Source organism: Nesoenas mayeri, assembly GCF_963082525.1.
Source record: "Nesoenas mayeri genome assembly, chromosome: 1".
In the NCBI taxonomy this organism is placed as follows: Eukaryota; Metazoa; Chordata; class Aves; order Columbiformes; family Columbidae; genus Nesoenas; species Nesoenas mayeri.
The window spans coordinates 198,567,674-198,585,806 of NC_137541.1; the positions used below are offsets into that span (position 1 = coordinate 198,567,674).

An 18,133-nucleotide genomic window follows, 5' to 3' on the forward strand; every position below is an offset into this window, starting at 1 on the left:
TATTTTATCGCAATGTTTGCAGTTCTGCTTTTCATATAGCTCAAAACCACTACAAAACACGAGATACAGTTCTATTTTGTTACATTTTTACATTAGATCTTGTGATCACTGATTTAAGTTACTATTTCTGTTTCCAATATTACATAGTCTTTACCCCACAGATAGATTATTAAAATAGAAACAATAAAGCTAATACTTTCTCTCCATATCGTTTAGAACATACAGTTTTGTCATGATCATCACTGTGACAAGCTGGAATTATAAGCTGGTATAGGTTTCAAGTGTATTTAAGCAGCATTAATTATCATCTGACAATGCCTTCTTTAGGAAAGTGTGAAGGAAAGTAAATATTTGTTTGGGAATTTAAAGATTCTTCTGTTGTAAAGTTTTGCAATTTTAAAGGGAAGAGTGAGCTTGGCTGAAACTGTCTCTAGATTTCTGAACGCCATCAATTTTTGGAACTGTATGGATCACATGGCAGAATCCCAACCCCTCGCATTAGAAACTTCAGTGGCAAACACTTCTACAGGACATATGCTAATCCTTTAAATAATTATTTAAATAAGGTCTCTATAATTCAAATTAAAATATATTTTAATTGTACTAAATAAAGTGTTCAAAATATGCCTGCAAAATTAAAGCTGATTGAACTGAAGCGGATTAAAAATTCTGAAGCGAGATGAACTTTTACCAAAGCGTGGGTCAAGCCTTGGGTCTAGCCAAGATGTGGTCTTGTTCTTATGGTTTATGTAGTAAATTTCTCCATCCTGGGTCATAGCTTGTTCCCATCCATCGGGGAGTGGGCCTGCAATATAGAAGGAAGGAGTTGATGGCGGGCTCTTGTTTGCTCCAGCTGAAATTGATCTAAAAAAAATTCCAACATTTTACATATATAACAGTACATGAAACAGAAGAGTTTCAAGCTCATGTCTGACATTTCTGGGATAAGGGCAAAGAAGTGGTGGGTGGGAAATCAAAGAACAGAAAGCACTTCTATAATTTTGCTTCAGGATTTGGAGTTTAATTTTATAACTTCTTTGCATCCTTTCATAGGCTTTTGACGCTTTCTTTTGCTATAGCGCTATAGTACGAAACCAGCAATAAGTCAAGCCTGCCAGAATGACACCAGCATGAGCACCAGGAAAAAGAATGAAAGCAGAGATATTCTACCTTTCACAGGCAAGTTCATCTGGTGATTAAGGCCCAGCAGCAGCAATCAGGTAACACAAGGTACTGAAACACTCCTTTGCCTTTCACAAACAATTCAACAAGCGACAAAACTGATTTTCCATTTATCTCATACCGTAACTTTCTGTGAAAGCATTAAAGGCTTAAGCAAGCAAAAACGCAGACCTGAAGAACAGGAGGCGAACAAGCAACGAAAAAGCAAAGGTAAGAGCACACCAGGAGCAGACACAGACACGGTGCCACAGCAGCAGCGCCGCAGCCCTGCGAGCGGGGGGCACAGGCGGGGACACCAGTACTCAGGGAACAGTAAAAGGGAGGGAGGTGATGGTGTTCTGGACTCCAGAGCCAGTGTCTGAACACAAAGTCTTGAGGTGTGTTTCCCTCATGTTCCAAACAGTGGCTTTCAAGAAAACCACCTTTTGTCACTATACAGTTCATAAACCACTCATTCCCATCCCTATAGGATCATGTACGTTCATCTGTATTTTGCTTACACAGAAAACTATACTTAAAGTTAAATTCATCTGATCTTACCTGGCAGATGCTTTACAAATGTACCTTTTAAAATTCTTATACTCACGTAGGCATGGACTTTTAAAGATGTCTCAATTAGATTCAGGAAGATCTTACTTGTATTTCTTTACATCTAAATAAAATCCTAAGATGATATGGCAAAAGATCCACTACAAATGTTAAGAATGTAAAAGAAATTAGAGCAAGCCCTGCTGCAGGAAGCCATCAAATTTCAACCTTTTCTTCCACTCTTCCTCAGCATAATACAGTAATACACTAGCAAAAGCCATCTGGCTGTTAGAGCTGGACTAACAGATCATTCTGTATTATGTAAGATACATCATATGTAAGTATGTGTAAACATCATCATTTCACATGAGATTCAGATATACCCCTGAAAATGTGTGTGTATCTGATAAATGTCTGAAGTACCTACTGTATCTGTGTTCCAACTACCTTAGCTCTTTGCCTGTCATTTTGTCCTAAAGTCACGCTCCCGTTGAAGAATTTGTTGTCTGAAGCTGGAGAGGGAAGGACAGATTTGTTTCCTTCATCTCAGAAGATTTTCTTGGAGCAATGTCAAAAAGAGTAAAATAACCGTTCGATTGCATTCCACTAATATCCCAAGGCACAACCAGGACAAAAATTTCTTGCTGAGGTCTATGAAGATCCCCTGCAAACTACATTTCTAGTTTAAACTCTTTCATTTTGACTCCAAAAGCTATGCCTTTTTCTAGCAACCTCACTACTCCACCATTAAAGATACAGGTTTTCACAGGAGGAAAAACAGTGATACAACCATTTGACATTTCCTTCCCAACATTAACACTCACAAGCTGTAAATGCTGAATATAAGTAAGAAAAGTACCTGAGCTTTTATCAGAGGCTAGCAAACAGAACAGGCAAGAAAGAGCAACAGCACTGCAAAACATTCATAAACGCTAACATATTCACAGTGTAACAGGACTTTGATGCTGAAGTGAAAGCTCAAGTGCACAGAACCCTGTACTTTGTTACCATATTTAAAGACCAGCCAGCTGATCAGTGAGATGCTGTTTTATAAAACTGGGACACAGGAGCACATTGACATGCCCCACATCACCCAAGTGTAGAAGTCAACGAAGAGCCAAGAATGTTCCTTGGCTGCTCAGCCCACACCCTGGCTGTGTGGGCAGACTTCCGCTACTGTTCTCCTCAGGGTCCTGAGCCACACAGCCCTCAGAGACCAAACTCAGCAAGAAATTCTCTTTTGAACTCCAAAGCCCAAAAACCCAGCTGGCTCTAGGAAAAACAGAACTAGCCTTGGGGTGACAGTCCTGCTGAACATTCAGTAAAGTGTATACCGGTCCAGCATGTTCTTGTGTAGTAAATAAGAAAAAGAGCCTTTGAAGCAGGATGCCAGGAGCTGAGCCGTCCACCTACCTGGTAGAAGAACATGCTTATTAGATTCAGTGATCTGATGAGTACTAGCTTACTAGAGACAAAGCTGGGCAAGGTTCTCTTTCTAATTGAAACGCACAGCTGTGGACAGGACGGAAAAGGTCTGTCTGCTTACCTGGCTATCACAGTAACAAGTCTTCCTTGCCAAGTGCCATCAATGGCTGCAGAAACAAAACTCTTCTCTCTAGAAACTTTTGGCGTTAATCATGACGTTGCTTTCTTCCCTGACCAGAAAAGTGTTCTTGTGTTTCTGCTGTCTCATCTATGTGTTGAAATGGTAGCTCAAAAACCGATTAGTACTGCTTTCTGTAATTCCTATCTGGTTTTGTGAGCAGTTGTGAAACCAGAAGTCTCTCAAGTCTGATTTTGTAACTGGCTGTCCAACAAACTCTGTGTTACAGGTAATGGAGTAAAAATGGAAAACCATGGTGAAGAATAGCAGACATATTCACTCAGAGCATCTAGGAAAATTTCTGTGCAATTACATGTCTTTTTTCCCCAAAAAGGCTCAACAGGAAAAGAATTCCTGACATTAGCTTATGTTTTTAAGTGACTTAATTTATGTTGCTGCTCTTCAGACCTTCTCACTAAAATTTTTTTAGTTACTGCAGCCCATGCTGTACAAAAACAGCCATGCTGGGTCCAACCAAAAGTCCATTTAGCCCAAGCACCTGGCTGGGGGTGATGGACAGATCTTATTGCTGAAAGCAGTCTGTTTAGTGACTGTCACACTCTATAAACTTTTAAATAAAGCACTGAATACACACATAGACCCAAGAAGTATGGTGGCTATGAATAGTCAGTTGGCCTCCAAGTACCTCAGGTGCCACCTCTTGAGCCAGATTCTCTCTACTTATTGGGTGCCAAAGGATCTCTCTTTCAAGTACTTTTACAGTCTCCCCTTGAAACCTTTGTAAACATTTAGTATCAACAATATCCCTTTGACCTGGTCTCCTACTAGTTCTGTTTGATGCCTCCTAGTTGACTGAACACAATCACAACCACAAGCTCACAATTCTATGAAATTATCGACACAGGGAAAAACAACCCTTCTAGGGAACTCATCATTTACTGTGGTACTTTTAAAGGCAAGGTTATCACAAAATTAGATTCCAATTCCCAAATGTAAGCCTTCCTTACAGAACTACTCATAAGGCCTACCTCTGTAACTAAATATTTATATAACGCCGTAACTCAACATAAATACGTGTAATTTAAAAGTCTGTGTGCGTGTCTCTATTTGGTGCATGCCTCCATTTTTTTGAGTTTTTACTTCTCGATATATCATTTTTGCCATCAAATGCAGAGTCTTGAATGCAAAGCAGAGCTCACTGTTGGCAGCTAGAAAGCAACAGAAAGAGGAACAAGAGCAAAAAAATAGTACAGATTCAAGCTATGCTGGGATACAAAGTAAATCTTGCAAGTCCCTGCAGTTTCTAATATGTAATTGTGAAACAAATCTAAATACAGCTGTATTTTATCACAGAGTTAATGGATACTGGAGGGCATCTGTATCTAGATATTGAAAGAATATACATGGACAACCTAGGAACTGGACCACCTATTTTCAACAGCAGGAATCACCTTCACATAATGCAAACACTCATCTTTAAGCACCTTCCTGATCTTTCTCTGGGAAAGATGAAATTTTTCCCTTCAATCACTGTCACTGTGATTCTAAAATTTTTAAAATAGTATCAAAGTCTACAAAATTTACCCAAAGCCATAGAATAGAATCACAGAATCATTGTGGTTGGAAGAGAACTTCAAAATCATCGAGTCTAACCATTAACCCAACTCTGGCACTAAAACACATCCTTAAGATCCTTGTCTGTGCATCTTTTAAACAAGTCCAGAGCTGGTGACTCCACCACTTCCCTGGGCAGTCCCAATGCTTCACAACCCTTTCCAAGAAGAAATTTTTCCTAATATCCTATTTAAACCTTCCCTGGAGCAACTTGAGACCATTTCCTCTCATCCTGTCATTTGTTACTTGTGAGAAGAGACCAACACACTCCATGCTACAGCCTCCTTTCAGGTAGCTGCAGAGAGCAAGAGTCCACCTTTATTATGTTGAATTCATAAAACTTCCAAAGAGTTACTATTAAAAAGGGGGCAATTTACGCCGATGAAGCAAGAAATAAGCACCACTGTCATGCTGATACTTAGAAACTCGAGTTTCCTAATAGATCATATGTAGTGTTGACTGTATGCAAAGAAGGATTTATAGTATGACTGGTTACATAGAAATCTGCAACTGAAGTGACCAAGAATCTAACAGAAGAGCTAGAAGTTGTTTTAGTTATTGGCATATTCCTCCCTTTTCCCCCACTCCCCAAGGGGGAAAAAAACCTCAACGGTTAGGAATTCAAGTGTCCATTTTCCTACCAACCTTTAACATGGCACTACAGCCTTACCCTAAGAGGCAACAGAATTAATATTAGGTCTACAAACTTTAACCAGGAAGCTCTATTCAAAACTTCAATTTAAGAGGGAACACGAAAGAAGACACAGACAGGTCATCTGCTCCAGAGTGAATTATCTTATATCTATTTGCAAGCAGAAGAGTTAAAGTAAGCAGAGCTGTCAAGCGTGGTTCAGGAATAGAAGTATATAAATACAATTATTCCCCCATCTGTTATATCAACTGTAACTGTATAAAAACCAGACATTGTCTACTTTCAAGTTTATAACTTTACCCAAGTAAGAAATGTATAGGACAGGCTCCTCAGAAGAACAACATACTCTTTATTACTACCTTATATTTTTTTTTTTAAAGCAAGACAGAAGAACATAGTTTTTCCTGTAACACCTTTAGAGAAAAATAGTTAGAAACACACACACAATCAGAACAGTCAAAATTGATTTTTATATATGTTGCATATTTAGAAATAACAGGCTATTTCCTTTCCATTATTGATGTGAAGATGCAATCCTGCTTCACAGAGGATTAACCAACAAATGCCATCTGTGTCTCTCTGTACACATATGACCCAAACTACTTTAGTTGATTACATGCAGCAAGCTAAGTTCAGCAAGGCTGAGCGAGACTCAAAGAACCAACACAAGTGGGGCGATAGAAATTCCTCACTTTTCACATTCTAATGCCTTCCTGTAAAGGAGTTACACCAACCAACACTCGAAAGAGTTCATTCCCTAAATCATCCTAGGAACAGAAGAAGCTGGTTCAGATGCCTATTAATTTCCTTTAAGAAACGTAACTTGCAGCAAGATACCTGGATCTTCATCCAGGCATAGCTGCTTCAAGAGGTGGGTTTTCTTAAGCAAAAACACCTAAAAATCTCAACCTCATACTAAATTACATCCTCTCTGTTTTTCTTTTAAATAATCTTTTGATTTGCCTTCACCATTACCACACCCTCTAGTTTTGCTTTCTTCCCGTTTTCCTGGGTTTTACTTAGTCTATCTACACAGAAAAGACAACAGGTTTACCTTCAATATGCCGACAGCAGCTTTCTGTTCTCTGTCTCCCTTTTTGCTTTGTTTTCCTGTTTCCACTTCAAGCTAATGGCTAGAATTCTAACTCTGGCCAAACAGCTAAAGCTTCTAATGGCTTTCAACACAGGTCCTAAAAATCTTCTCTTACATTTTACCACAAAACTTCATTCTCAAGGTCCTATGGCAGACTGTAATTAAATAAACTAAAAGTTGGACACTAACTTCTGATTAAGGGCTAGAATTAATGAGCACTATACAAGGATGCACTGTACAGAAAGGAAAACATTCTCCCTTGTGGAATTTCAGATGGCTTTTTTTCAAGTCAGTGACCTCCAGCTGTCACAATACTTACACTTGGCTTTTCCCAGTATCTTTCATGAAAGGCTCCCAAAGCACTTGGACGTGTTTAATCGCCAGCAATAGTTCATGACAGCAAACTTGTCTTAAAGATCTCAACTTTATTTCACTGTTCTTGAGGATGAATATCCAAATTAGAACATGAAGTAGTCTTATATTTAAGACACTACCAATCATGATTTGAGTTCCACTGTGCTGAAGTGGTACATAATTGATTTTTCCATTTCTCTCAAAGATTCTTTACAAGGCCACCAAGGAAGCAGAAGTTCCCATGAACTCAGTAGTAACAAGTAACAGAACCAGATAGAAGAGACTTCAGTAAAAACAAACATACATTAATAATTTAAAGTTAATACATAAAAGATTTGCCAAATCAGGTATCGGAAACAGAATCACATCCAATAAATGTAGGGTCAGTATTATTTAATTAAAACCAGACTTTTGTTAAACGCAATTGAATTAAGGGCAAGCAGGTGCACCCAAAGAGCCAGTTCCAAGTCATATTACCTCAACTGATTTAAGCTTTAAAAAAGCAATGCCACAAACACATAACTCAGCATCCACAGGAGTTCAGATTTCTTCATGTACTTTATCAAATTCAGAGCACTGGGGTGAAATTTCATCGGTAAAATTAAATGTTCGATGAATTTGTATTCAAACAAGTGCTTTCTCAAGATGCAAGACAACCCACTTAAAATCTCAACTCTATTGCATGAGTAACAATATTTATGCGGGATAACTTGCTCACACACATCAGTGAATTACATGCAAATACTTGATTTTCTTTTAAAAATAATCCTTGTACACTGATTGCTAGCTTCTCTTTTAGATTTTTACCCCTTAGAGCTAACCAATTTATTTTTGGCTAACAACCCTTCATTTCTTTCCCAGTACACAAAATGAAACCTACTTCACTGTCAATAATTCTTCCTGTTAATTCTTGGTACAACTGAAAGTTTGAGGAGTTAACTTAAAGCACAGAATTTATGTCAACATTCAAACAATAAGCACCTAGTTTTAGCACAAGACAAACCAAAAGGCAAGCTAGACCAAGGGAACTCTTTCCTTTCTCCTATTCCCTTTTCTTCAGAAGAGTCTCTGCAAGAAAATGTCATCTCTATTGCTGCAGGTTTCTGGGGATATCTTTTCAGAAAAAAACTATATTGTATTTTCACATCGCAGACCGAGACCTTAATTGATTTGAATCATGGCTACTTGAACAGGACTCTCATTTGTTTCAGAATAATCCAACATCGTGGCCTAGCTAGCAAAAAAGTTTTATTAGCTTTCCCTCTAATACTGAGTCATGAACAGCACAGTTTGGTCATGCCTGCTAATCTCTTGTATTGTCTACAGCATGAATTGCAGCATAAAACAAAGTTGTCTAAACGGACAACAAAAAGCAGCATCAGAGACTAACCTCTGTGAAATACAGGAACAGCAGACATAGACAAAATACAATCAGACTGTGACAAAATAAATAAAACATGAACCTCAGCGACAGACAGAAGGTGATAAAGCACAGGGAAGAGCGCAGCAGACTAGCGTGGCACCGCGTTCAGCTGCTTGCTCTCTGCACCACCAGGACAACAGAGCTCTGAAAGCACACAGCAGATTCTACAGCAAGAACAAACACACTTTATTGCTGTCCTGTTTACATCAAGGTAACTAGAAGGACAATTGTGAGATTTGGACTCCCTCTCCCCAGTTAAAATATCTTGTGGTTATCTTCATTGGTATGACTTATTTTCGTAAATACAAATTTTGCTTACCTGATGCCGAGTTCATAATGTTCTGCTGCACAGAAGGACTGGTGGGAGCTGTAACATTCATCTGGGAAAGCATGGCCTTCCTAGGGTCTTGCCATGTTGTCGTTTGATCAATGTGACTAAGACAAAACAAAGCAAGAGTTAGGACAACCATGTATTCACAACAATGACCGGCTAGCACAGAAAGTTTCAACAACAAAAGGTTAAGCCTGACAACAACAGCCACATTCAAAACCAAGCAAGAGCTGTTTGGATCCTTTCCAAGCATCAGGGTATGCCAGATTATCAAACCTTTCCTCTGGCCACCACCACTTTCCCAACAAACAGCTGTAGCAATTAGAGCTGGAGCAATGGTGAGATAAGGCTCAACATGAATATCGTAATCTAGACCATAACTATAAACAAAATTTTCTCTTCCTTTGCTAGCTGATTAGTTACTTGAAGTCACATTTAAAAATGCCAGAGTCTTTCAAGCCAAGCCAGTTATGTCTGGAATCTCAAGCACAGTCCGGTAACTTGGTATGGTGAGTTCATATTCAGTGCCTTGGAGTTGTGATGAACTGGCTGGTGAGTAATCGTTAGTCTTCCCGAACTGTCTGTACACAGACCACATCCTCACATTATTTCATGGACTGCTCCCCTCACCACTGACAACTGAACCGTCTTCTCTCCATGGTAATTTAAGTAACCAGTCACTAGAGCGGTAATATCAGTGATGTGCAGCTGCCTCTCAACTTCATGTGAAAAGCTGAGAGCAGCTGGACTGTCAAGTAGCTCCACCAGCCCTCTGCAGAGCCGAACTACAAAACTTCAGGAGCTTAGATTTATCAGTCTTGAAAAAACTGGAAAGTACAAGCAGCACTGTCATTCACAAAAGTTTTCAATTCACTGAAAATACAAAAGTGCAACGAATGATTACTTCACCTTCTGAGTATGTGATTAGCATGCTTTGCTAATGAATAACAAATGCAAGCTAATCATAGCAAGCACCAACTGTATCTTGATGCCATTAAGCAACACTGCTCCAAGTAGTACTTGCGGACAAAAATAAGACTAATAATACACACTGAACTTTGACAACAAAGCTTGTTATTGATTCACTTAGAAGTGGTAACAATTAAAGCTCATGTTCAAATAGTATTGTTATCAATTAGAATCCAACACATCGCTAACTTGGTACCTTTCTTTCCTTATATTAATAATCCTTAAAAGGTTACTTTTTTCTAGATTACATGGAATGCCCATTTTCATTTACTTCAGCAGAATCACATTTAAAGCTGCAATATAAATTCTTCTGGTGATCTCTGTTCAAAACTATGAACTCCAACTCATGCCTCTGCTTTGTATCCATGTCTTACATTGTGTTTTTTATGTATCTTGTTGGATCAACATGTATCTGTACTGAAATATCAACCACACTATAAGTTTTCCATCTTTTTATTAGGATTAAATAATAATTGTGCAGCAATTGTTCCTAATTCACAGCTTATTTTGTTGTTTTTGTTGGGTTTTGTTTGTTTAAGTATATTTGAGTTTAGGAGCTGGTACTGTGTTATTTCAGACATTCTAAAGGCATAAATAATACAGATTGGGTCACCTCAAGATCAGCATCTTTGTGGACACTGACATCTGACCTTGTCACCCTGCTCTCCATCAATAAGAAAGGGACCTAAATCCACACCATTAGGATATAATTCATTTGATCATTTCAAGGAACGTACTGAAGGTGAATCAGGCCTATTTTCTCCTTGAAAAAGAGAACCTAAATTAACTAGGTCAAACACATTGACATTAGAAGAGATGAATCCTAACTTTGTTTACGTATTTGCATGACCACAACATCCAAAAGCTCTGGTCATAAATTAAGACCTAATCATAGGTCAAACTGGACAAACAAAACAGAATAGTATTTTCTCTCTGCCGTAAGCAACTAATTGCTATGTCTTGAAACTTACCAATGAAACCCTCCAATTAACAAAACTGGGCTTCACTGAATTAATAAACATTTTGACATGTTCTTCGGTGTTCAAAAAGTTGGTATTTTCCCCAAAATACTAAATTTTGTAACTACCTCATCATTCAAACAAGTGAGAATGAATAGATGCAAATTGAGAAGACCATAAAATGGGGTAGTAGTCTCCAAGATAATTACTTATGGAGAATTATGTATCACATTCTAATAACTGAAGGGACTGTGGTGTCATAAGGTAGAAGGTATCAGAGTGACTTTTTTAAAAAGCTTTAAGTTATATATATTTTACCCTCTCTAAACACACACACAAACAGTTCCAGGTCACAGAGTTACAGACATGCTGTAGCAGGGTCACAAAATAGGCAGGAAAGTTATCTGTACAAAAATATAATAGTAAACAAAGCTGTACTTTGTGTACATGTGGCAACTACTACCAGTTTTCCCTTGTGTACAGGAAACCCCTCATTACTAGAGTGTCAATTAAAATGGTGTCCCTGCCACGTTAGTTTCCACAAGACAGCTCATTTAACACAGGTACTATTAAGCACACCGTGTCTTTGGTTCACCTCTTTTCCAGTGTTCAGCTCCACTGAGAAACATGCCACACGCAGCAAGACTTCTTTATTTCCTTTTTAACCTATTTATTTACAAAACAGGGCACAACATAGTAAAGACTGCCCTATATAATATATACTGGACTACACATAAATCTCCATACTGGATAACTAATTTTTTTCACTTTGCTGCTAGTCAAATTTGCAAAGCAAGAAAAGCAGGTAAAGATAATACAGATGTAAAAACACTGTGCAGTAGTGCTTCACAGACTCTGTGTTTAAAGTACAATACCAACATGTGCTACTCCTCCCCTCTATTTCTGATTTGTTATATTTGCTCAACTCAGTTCTGGGAACAGTGGAAACGGGGAAAACAAAACTGCACCCATGATAACACATTTATTTATTTCTATTTAACTCCTATAAAAATGCATGTAGCACTATGAACTTACATCTACGTAAGGTACATATTTTTTAGCATTTGTTTTTATATGCTATTGGAATGTAGAGTAAGAAACAGGAAAAAAGCTGCCTCACCACATTACAGAACCATGTTTGCAGTTAACTGTAGGAGCACACTGAAACAACATTCAGCAACTTTTCCAAACCTATCTGAATACGGGATAGATGAATGGACTGTGGAAGAAGCAATTTTAAAAGCACCTCCAGTTCTGAGCACAGGGACAGCACTATGGGTTCCTCAAGAACGCTTAAGCCTGCCCTGCAGAGTACGGCTCCCATTGACAGGGAGTTGTTAACATAAAGAGCTATTCTAGGCAGCAGCAGCTTCCAGCTTTTCCCCAGCTGAGTATCGCTTGAGAGAAGTCGGCATGTTCCTTACTTTACCAACTCAACTCCAACCAGTCATCGTCTTAGAACAAAGAGCCACAGAATAAAATTCTCAGTGTAAGCAGGCTGGTGCCATTAAAATCATACTAATCAGAAGCAGTATGATTAGATTACTAGCTCAGTAAGACAAGCTCTTTGTCACCCCTCCCTCAGCTCTGTGCTCCTGACCTACATATTCATTTCCCTAAACACCTTTCTCTTCAGCCTCCCTCAAACCACAGCCCTTACACAGATCTCACCTGCTCCGCGTCCTGCGTTTCGGAACACCATGTACTAAGAAATCACCCAAAACATGTCACAACAGATCAGTTCCTCGCCACAACTTCCAGATCATGCTCATCAGCTTACAGAATACAAAGCAGGCGAACCTCCACTCACACGGATGAAATGTTAAATAAATCCTAGTGCTACAAGAAGGAACATAGGTCTTATTTTCTTCAATATCTGCAGCATGTGCACCAGAGTAACCTACTATAAACACTATGTATTTCTCATTATCAGTTTAAGTATGGAAACAGGACATTCTCCACAGGTAGAGATCTTTCACCCTGTTTTGAGCAGAGGTGCAGGAAAGGTCTAAGTGGACATCACAGGAATTCTGACACCAACACTACAATATCTTTCCCCGCACTTTTCCATAGTAGCTGCATTACATGACAACTGCCCCAGTCCTTACACCTTCTATTTTACATGGCTTCGGGCACATCATGATAAAGTGCTACTATCATCCTCAACAAAAAAATATAGCAAATTACATCAAATCAATGAAACCCATACCTCAGTCATTATATTTATTACAGTACTATTAAGTGAAACTTAAATTCCACCTACTCATGAACAAGAACCACAGTTCTGAATTGTGTGCATAGAACAAAATGAGTAAACAGTCTTGGAATTAAAACCACCATCTCCAGGACAATCAAGGAACATAAGACATTTTACTACAAAGAATAAATTCTGGAATCCAACATCTAGCTATCTGGTACTATCTATTATTGTTCATTGAAGTCTAGGTGATGTAAATCCTTGTAGAATCAGACAAATGTTGTATGAACTAAGGAAATCAACTTCGACTGTACCATTAGGTACCATAAAGGTCTATGGTAACAGGCCTTAGAAAAACAAAGCTAAAACACCCTGAACATGCTAAATATTTCTTAGCAAACTTATATTAATTCTTGTATCAAGAGGAGTGACTGTCCCAAGCCACACCACCCCCCAGCAAAAAGTGCTTTCAAAGTGCTCTGCAGTACGAAGAGAATCAAGATGCCTCTGCCCACCCACCCCAAGTTTCACAGTCATATACAAATTATTTACACATTGACAAGAACAACTCTAAAGAAAATAAAAATGTTCTCATTTTATGCACTCAAAGAGCGCTTCTGTAGTTATTAAGAACTGGAATTTCTAACTGAAAGAAATCTTTATTGCCATTAAACACTATCACATGCCAGAAGATTTGTCAGATTCAATTTCTAACCTAATTTTAAAGAGCTGGTAGTTTGTGGTTGGTGGTTGTTGTTGTTGCTGTTGTTGTTGGAGGCGGGGGGGGTGGTTGGTTGTTTTTTAAACTACATTGGAAAAGCAGCAGGAAACCCAGAGGCAAAAAGAAAAAAATTGCATTTGTAACTTTTTATCGAAAACAAGCTTCAGATGCTAACGGATTAATAAAATTACATCATTCCTAAAAGGAGAGAACTGATCTGCCTTTGCACAAGGTGTGATACACCTCCTCATTTGTACTCCCGTTCCTGCACTGAAGACATGAACTGTATTACTGAAAGCCATAGCAGAAATCGGCATACAAAGGACACTCACAAAGTGACTTAAATCCTTTGAGAAAGGCTTAGCTGGGAGCCCTTCAGTTTTGATATTCTGTAGCATTTATTGCAACTGCAGTGCCCCTGTTGGTAGGTAAGCTTGTCAAGGTTATGCTGAGGACTCCATTCATAGAACAGAATTCTCAGCCATTACAAAAACCATGATGCTTTCTTCCTCCTTTTTTTCGCCTTTAGCATAAAGACACCTTATATATGCTGCACATTTGCTGCATAAAGAGACCTTATATATGCTGCACATCTGCTGTGTCACGTGTAGTGAGAACTTTCCTTTCACAAGAAAAATCTTCTCAGAAGAGATACTATCATCATAAGCAGGTCAGCAATTACCAGGTTATTTTGTTAAATGGGTGACATAAGTGTACTATCAGGAAGCAAAAGATAGTGAACAGATAATTTAAGCTTCAGTACCAGATGAACATACTATATAAAATGTCTGCAACAACAAAAACTGGAAGAAATCTCATCTACACATAAAAGAATACAAATAAGGCAGAATAAATCACCTGTCGTTTCCCTTTATGTTCGGACATGATTCTTCATAATAGTATATTTGAAAAAAAGAGTCACAAAAGTTTAGAAAGACAAGTTGTTCTTCAGTATAAAGCATCGCCATAAAAAACTACATAAGCACCTTTCAATAAAGTAAAGCTTGTGTTTTACAATGCAGATAAGCTTTATGTTTCACTTCTGTGAAAAAATTTTTTCCAATCTCTAATGAATTTAAAAATGACTAACTTGGATTTTGGTTTTCAGATTTTTGGGACTAATTTAGGAATTCACTGGAAAACCTATTTTATTAAAAGCAAAACACAAACACACACCACTGACCACATCATGACAGACCTACCACGCTGTTGACTTGGCGTTGTACATGTCTGGTATTGGGGATGTGTAGGAAAGTCTCTGTGTAACACAAGCAAGCGCACAAATGGCGCTAAACCTAATAATCTTCTAAACTTGGTGTGAAATTTCGACCTTTAATTATATCCCAAACACGAACTGCTCCATCAACAAGTATGTCATATATGATTCTGTTCTACCTTAAATGACTGAGCTACAGATCCTATTCTTTCATTTTTTCTTTGTCTTCCTAACCAGCTGATTTCCCCAATCCATATAATGCATAACTTTCTGAAAAGTTTTCCCTTTTTACTTCTTTTCATCTGCAAACTTTAAAGACTGGATGAATCATGACCAGAGTAAGTTTCTCTTCATAAATGCCATTACTGAATTATTCTAGAGCTATCGCCAGGACACTTTAGTACATCAAGACTTGATATATAAACTGAAAATTAGAGGTGACGTGTGGAGAAAGTATTTCTGCTCTTGAAACTACCATAAATTGTCTAAAAACCAAACAAAACCACCACAAAACAATAACAAAACCAAAAATTTCGAACTAATGTTTTTGCCAAATTTATATAAAGTGCATAGGCAGTGTAAGCTACCTGCACTATATCCACCCACGTATCATTCTAGCAGGCAGAGAAGAAACCAGAACACCTACTTCTGCAGAGGCCGAACTCCTACAGGAGAACCAGAAACGTGGTGGTGTGACCATAGGGCAGTTACAAAAGCACCTACTAAAGAACAGAGCTAGATGGAAATCCCTGAAAAGGCTGGCAATAGCTAGAAGGCCAATGTCAGCCTAACATGGCAGGTGGGCTGGGGGACCCCACTGGTGAATTTTCCACAGTTCAGTTTAGACATGGGATGAAAGAAAAAGTTCAGAGTAGAAACAGCCTTGGCATGAACTGCTCCAATTACCACTGTCAAAAACTGGAGTGTAGCACACAGAGATTTCTGAGTTATGGCTGACAATGGTCTTAGGATATTACACACAATGGGGTAGATTCAGCCTTGCCTGAGGGTAGAAGCTGTGACATTAGTTGTGCGCCCTTTTTTCTAGACTATTCAGGCTATTTCAAGAACTGGAAAAGACTAAAACATGAAACCAAGTCTTCAGCAACATGGGCCATTTTTAATTAGGTGTTCCTGACTTTAAAGTGAAGTACATTTCTTTGCCAATGGTGTAACAAAGTTACAGATTTATACCTTAATAGCATTAATACATTGTTTGAGATGACACAAATTTTGATTCCAAGCAGCAACAGCAGAGAAAAAAGCCTGAAGGGGAATAAGACAGCTCTGTTAGCCAGTATCTGTACCCCCAGTTCAGTCCTCCATAAACACTTCCCTACATCTGCACCATTATTAGACAAGGAGACACACTTAAAATGGCCCAAGATCTTTTAAGGACTTTTCAACTGTCTTTGTAAATAACATATTCAACAAAAGGAAAAGCTGTTGGTGACACAGCAACGAAAATCTCACCTGCTGAGAGATGATATTCTACCCATTGCTTGGGAACGCACTGTGTTTCCACTTGTCCTCTCCGTATTAACTGGCAATATATCCTTAGGTTTCAGGATTATTACAGCCTAATATATATAAAAGCACATAGCAGTAAAATTCACAGCCTCTCAAACTGTTTCCCAAAAATATCAGAAAAACAACGCCTAAAATTTGTAGCACAGTTTGTCTCTTAAGGACAGTCATGTTCTCCAGCCATGGCCTAATTGCTTCAAAGAAACAACATAGATGAAAGTTTCTGAATACTGCTGCAACACATACCATGGTTGTATTTTTTAATTTTCCATATTCTTTCTTCTGCTTGATAGGTCTTTATGCATTAACTAAACAAAGCTGGTGTTGGATATCACCAGCTACTGATGATGTCCTCACCAAACCATACCCCACATGCACACAATGACAGAGAGCACACTGGCGATGTGACAACAGCTTGCAAAAGCACACCTTAAAATCTACATGCAGCTGCAGTGTGTCTCCATGTGTTGTGCCACAGCTGGGATGTCATTAACTTTGAGAAAGAACACAAGGAAAATACATGAGAATGGTGTGCATGAACATCCTGTTGGCCACGTGGGAAGAGAGTCTGGCAGAGCTTTAGCCCCTTAATCGAAGTCTGAACTAGAACCATATAAGCTACCCCACATAATCACAGTCTTAGGCAGCACTAATTCATTCAGCAATTTAACAGTTTGAATCTGAACTAGAACAAAGCAGTAAGAGGAACTGAAATGCCTTAAATGTCTCTGACTAAAGTCTAATTGGTGCAGAAATAGATTTAGCACTAAGAATCAGGCAAGTTCTTCTACAAATCCCTCTGGAATTTATTCCTAAAGCAGTTGCAGTTTGCAAGTCGCTAAGAGCTACCAGAAATTCTGGAAAGCACAGCACATAAAGCCATGGACACTGACACACGAAATAATTTTTACAGATACACAAAATATAGCATTTAAGACAATCAAAGGCAGCCTTCATTAGCACTGGCCTGCATGCAGACAGTGCACAATGCATACATCAAGAACTTAATACTAAGCTTACTGTTCTGATTCTAAACACCTTGCTGGTTTGGAGTTGCAGAACAGCACTGCCTGTCTTGGCAAAGTGCTCAGAAAGGTCCCCACTCCAGAGTGTATTGTGCTGAAATGGATGGCAGGCAGCAGGCAGTCAGAACCACACATGCATGACTAATATATGAGATGAAGACATGATATGACGTTCAAAAGTTTGCCAGGGTACTACCACTTTGCTTATGATGTACTCTTTAAACACGTGCCACTTGTCAAAGGAGAAATTGAAGTAATAACATGCTTATTTTGCATTTATTATTCCTTTTCCTCCTGTTTGCCTTCCCACCCTTCACTCAAGGACCTGATCTTAAAAAATAGGGCTAGTATCACAACACTGAGCAATATTTAAATTGATTCTCAAAAATATGGCTCCTGGATTCCTCTGTGGATTTCCCAAATAAAATAAAATAATTCTCCAAGTTTAAAAACAACAACAAAAAAAAAAAAGAGTATGAGAGCATTTTCATTTCCATAGTCCTTTCCATTACTTTGAAAACTGTAAGAAACAGCAGTGTTGCAGAGACCAAGAAGAAAAGTTCTTGCTCTTAGAGTCCTTGTACCAGTTCAATCCTTCCCCAAACTCTGTAATGGACTAAATGCTGTGATCACTTTTCTATACCACCAGGTTTATTTAATTTTAAGCTTGTTCTCTTGGTTCCACAGCTGAAAAAGCTGCTGTATTTAATTAAAGCCTCCCCCTTCTCTTCACTCTGCCCCCAAAGTTGACAAGTTTGCTTCCCTGTCACTCAGTATC

The 18,133-nt window shown here is 38.5% G+C and overlaps 1 protein-coding gene across 4 annotated transcripts in view; it reads right to left on the reverse strand.

Annotated features, from left to right (window-relative positions):
• YAP1 (Yes1 associated transcriptional regulator) overlaps positions 1-18,133 on the reverse strand; it is a gene marked incomplete at both ends in the record, with an annotated part of 85,875 nt that overhangs the window by 29,354 nt on the left and 38,388 nt on the right. For 3 of the 4 annotated variants that reach the window (XM_080363815.1, XM_080363814.1, XM_080363813.1), the window contains 2 exons: positions 692-805; positions 8,730-8,845. In XM_080363815.1, the coding sequence (XP_080219941.1) occupies positions 692-805; positions 8,730-8,845 (230 nt within the window). The remainder of the gene's footprint in view (positions 1-691; positions 806-8,729; positions 8,846-18,133) is intronic. The other variant, XM_080363816.1, reaches the window with a different exon arrangement.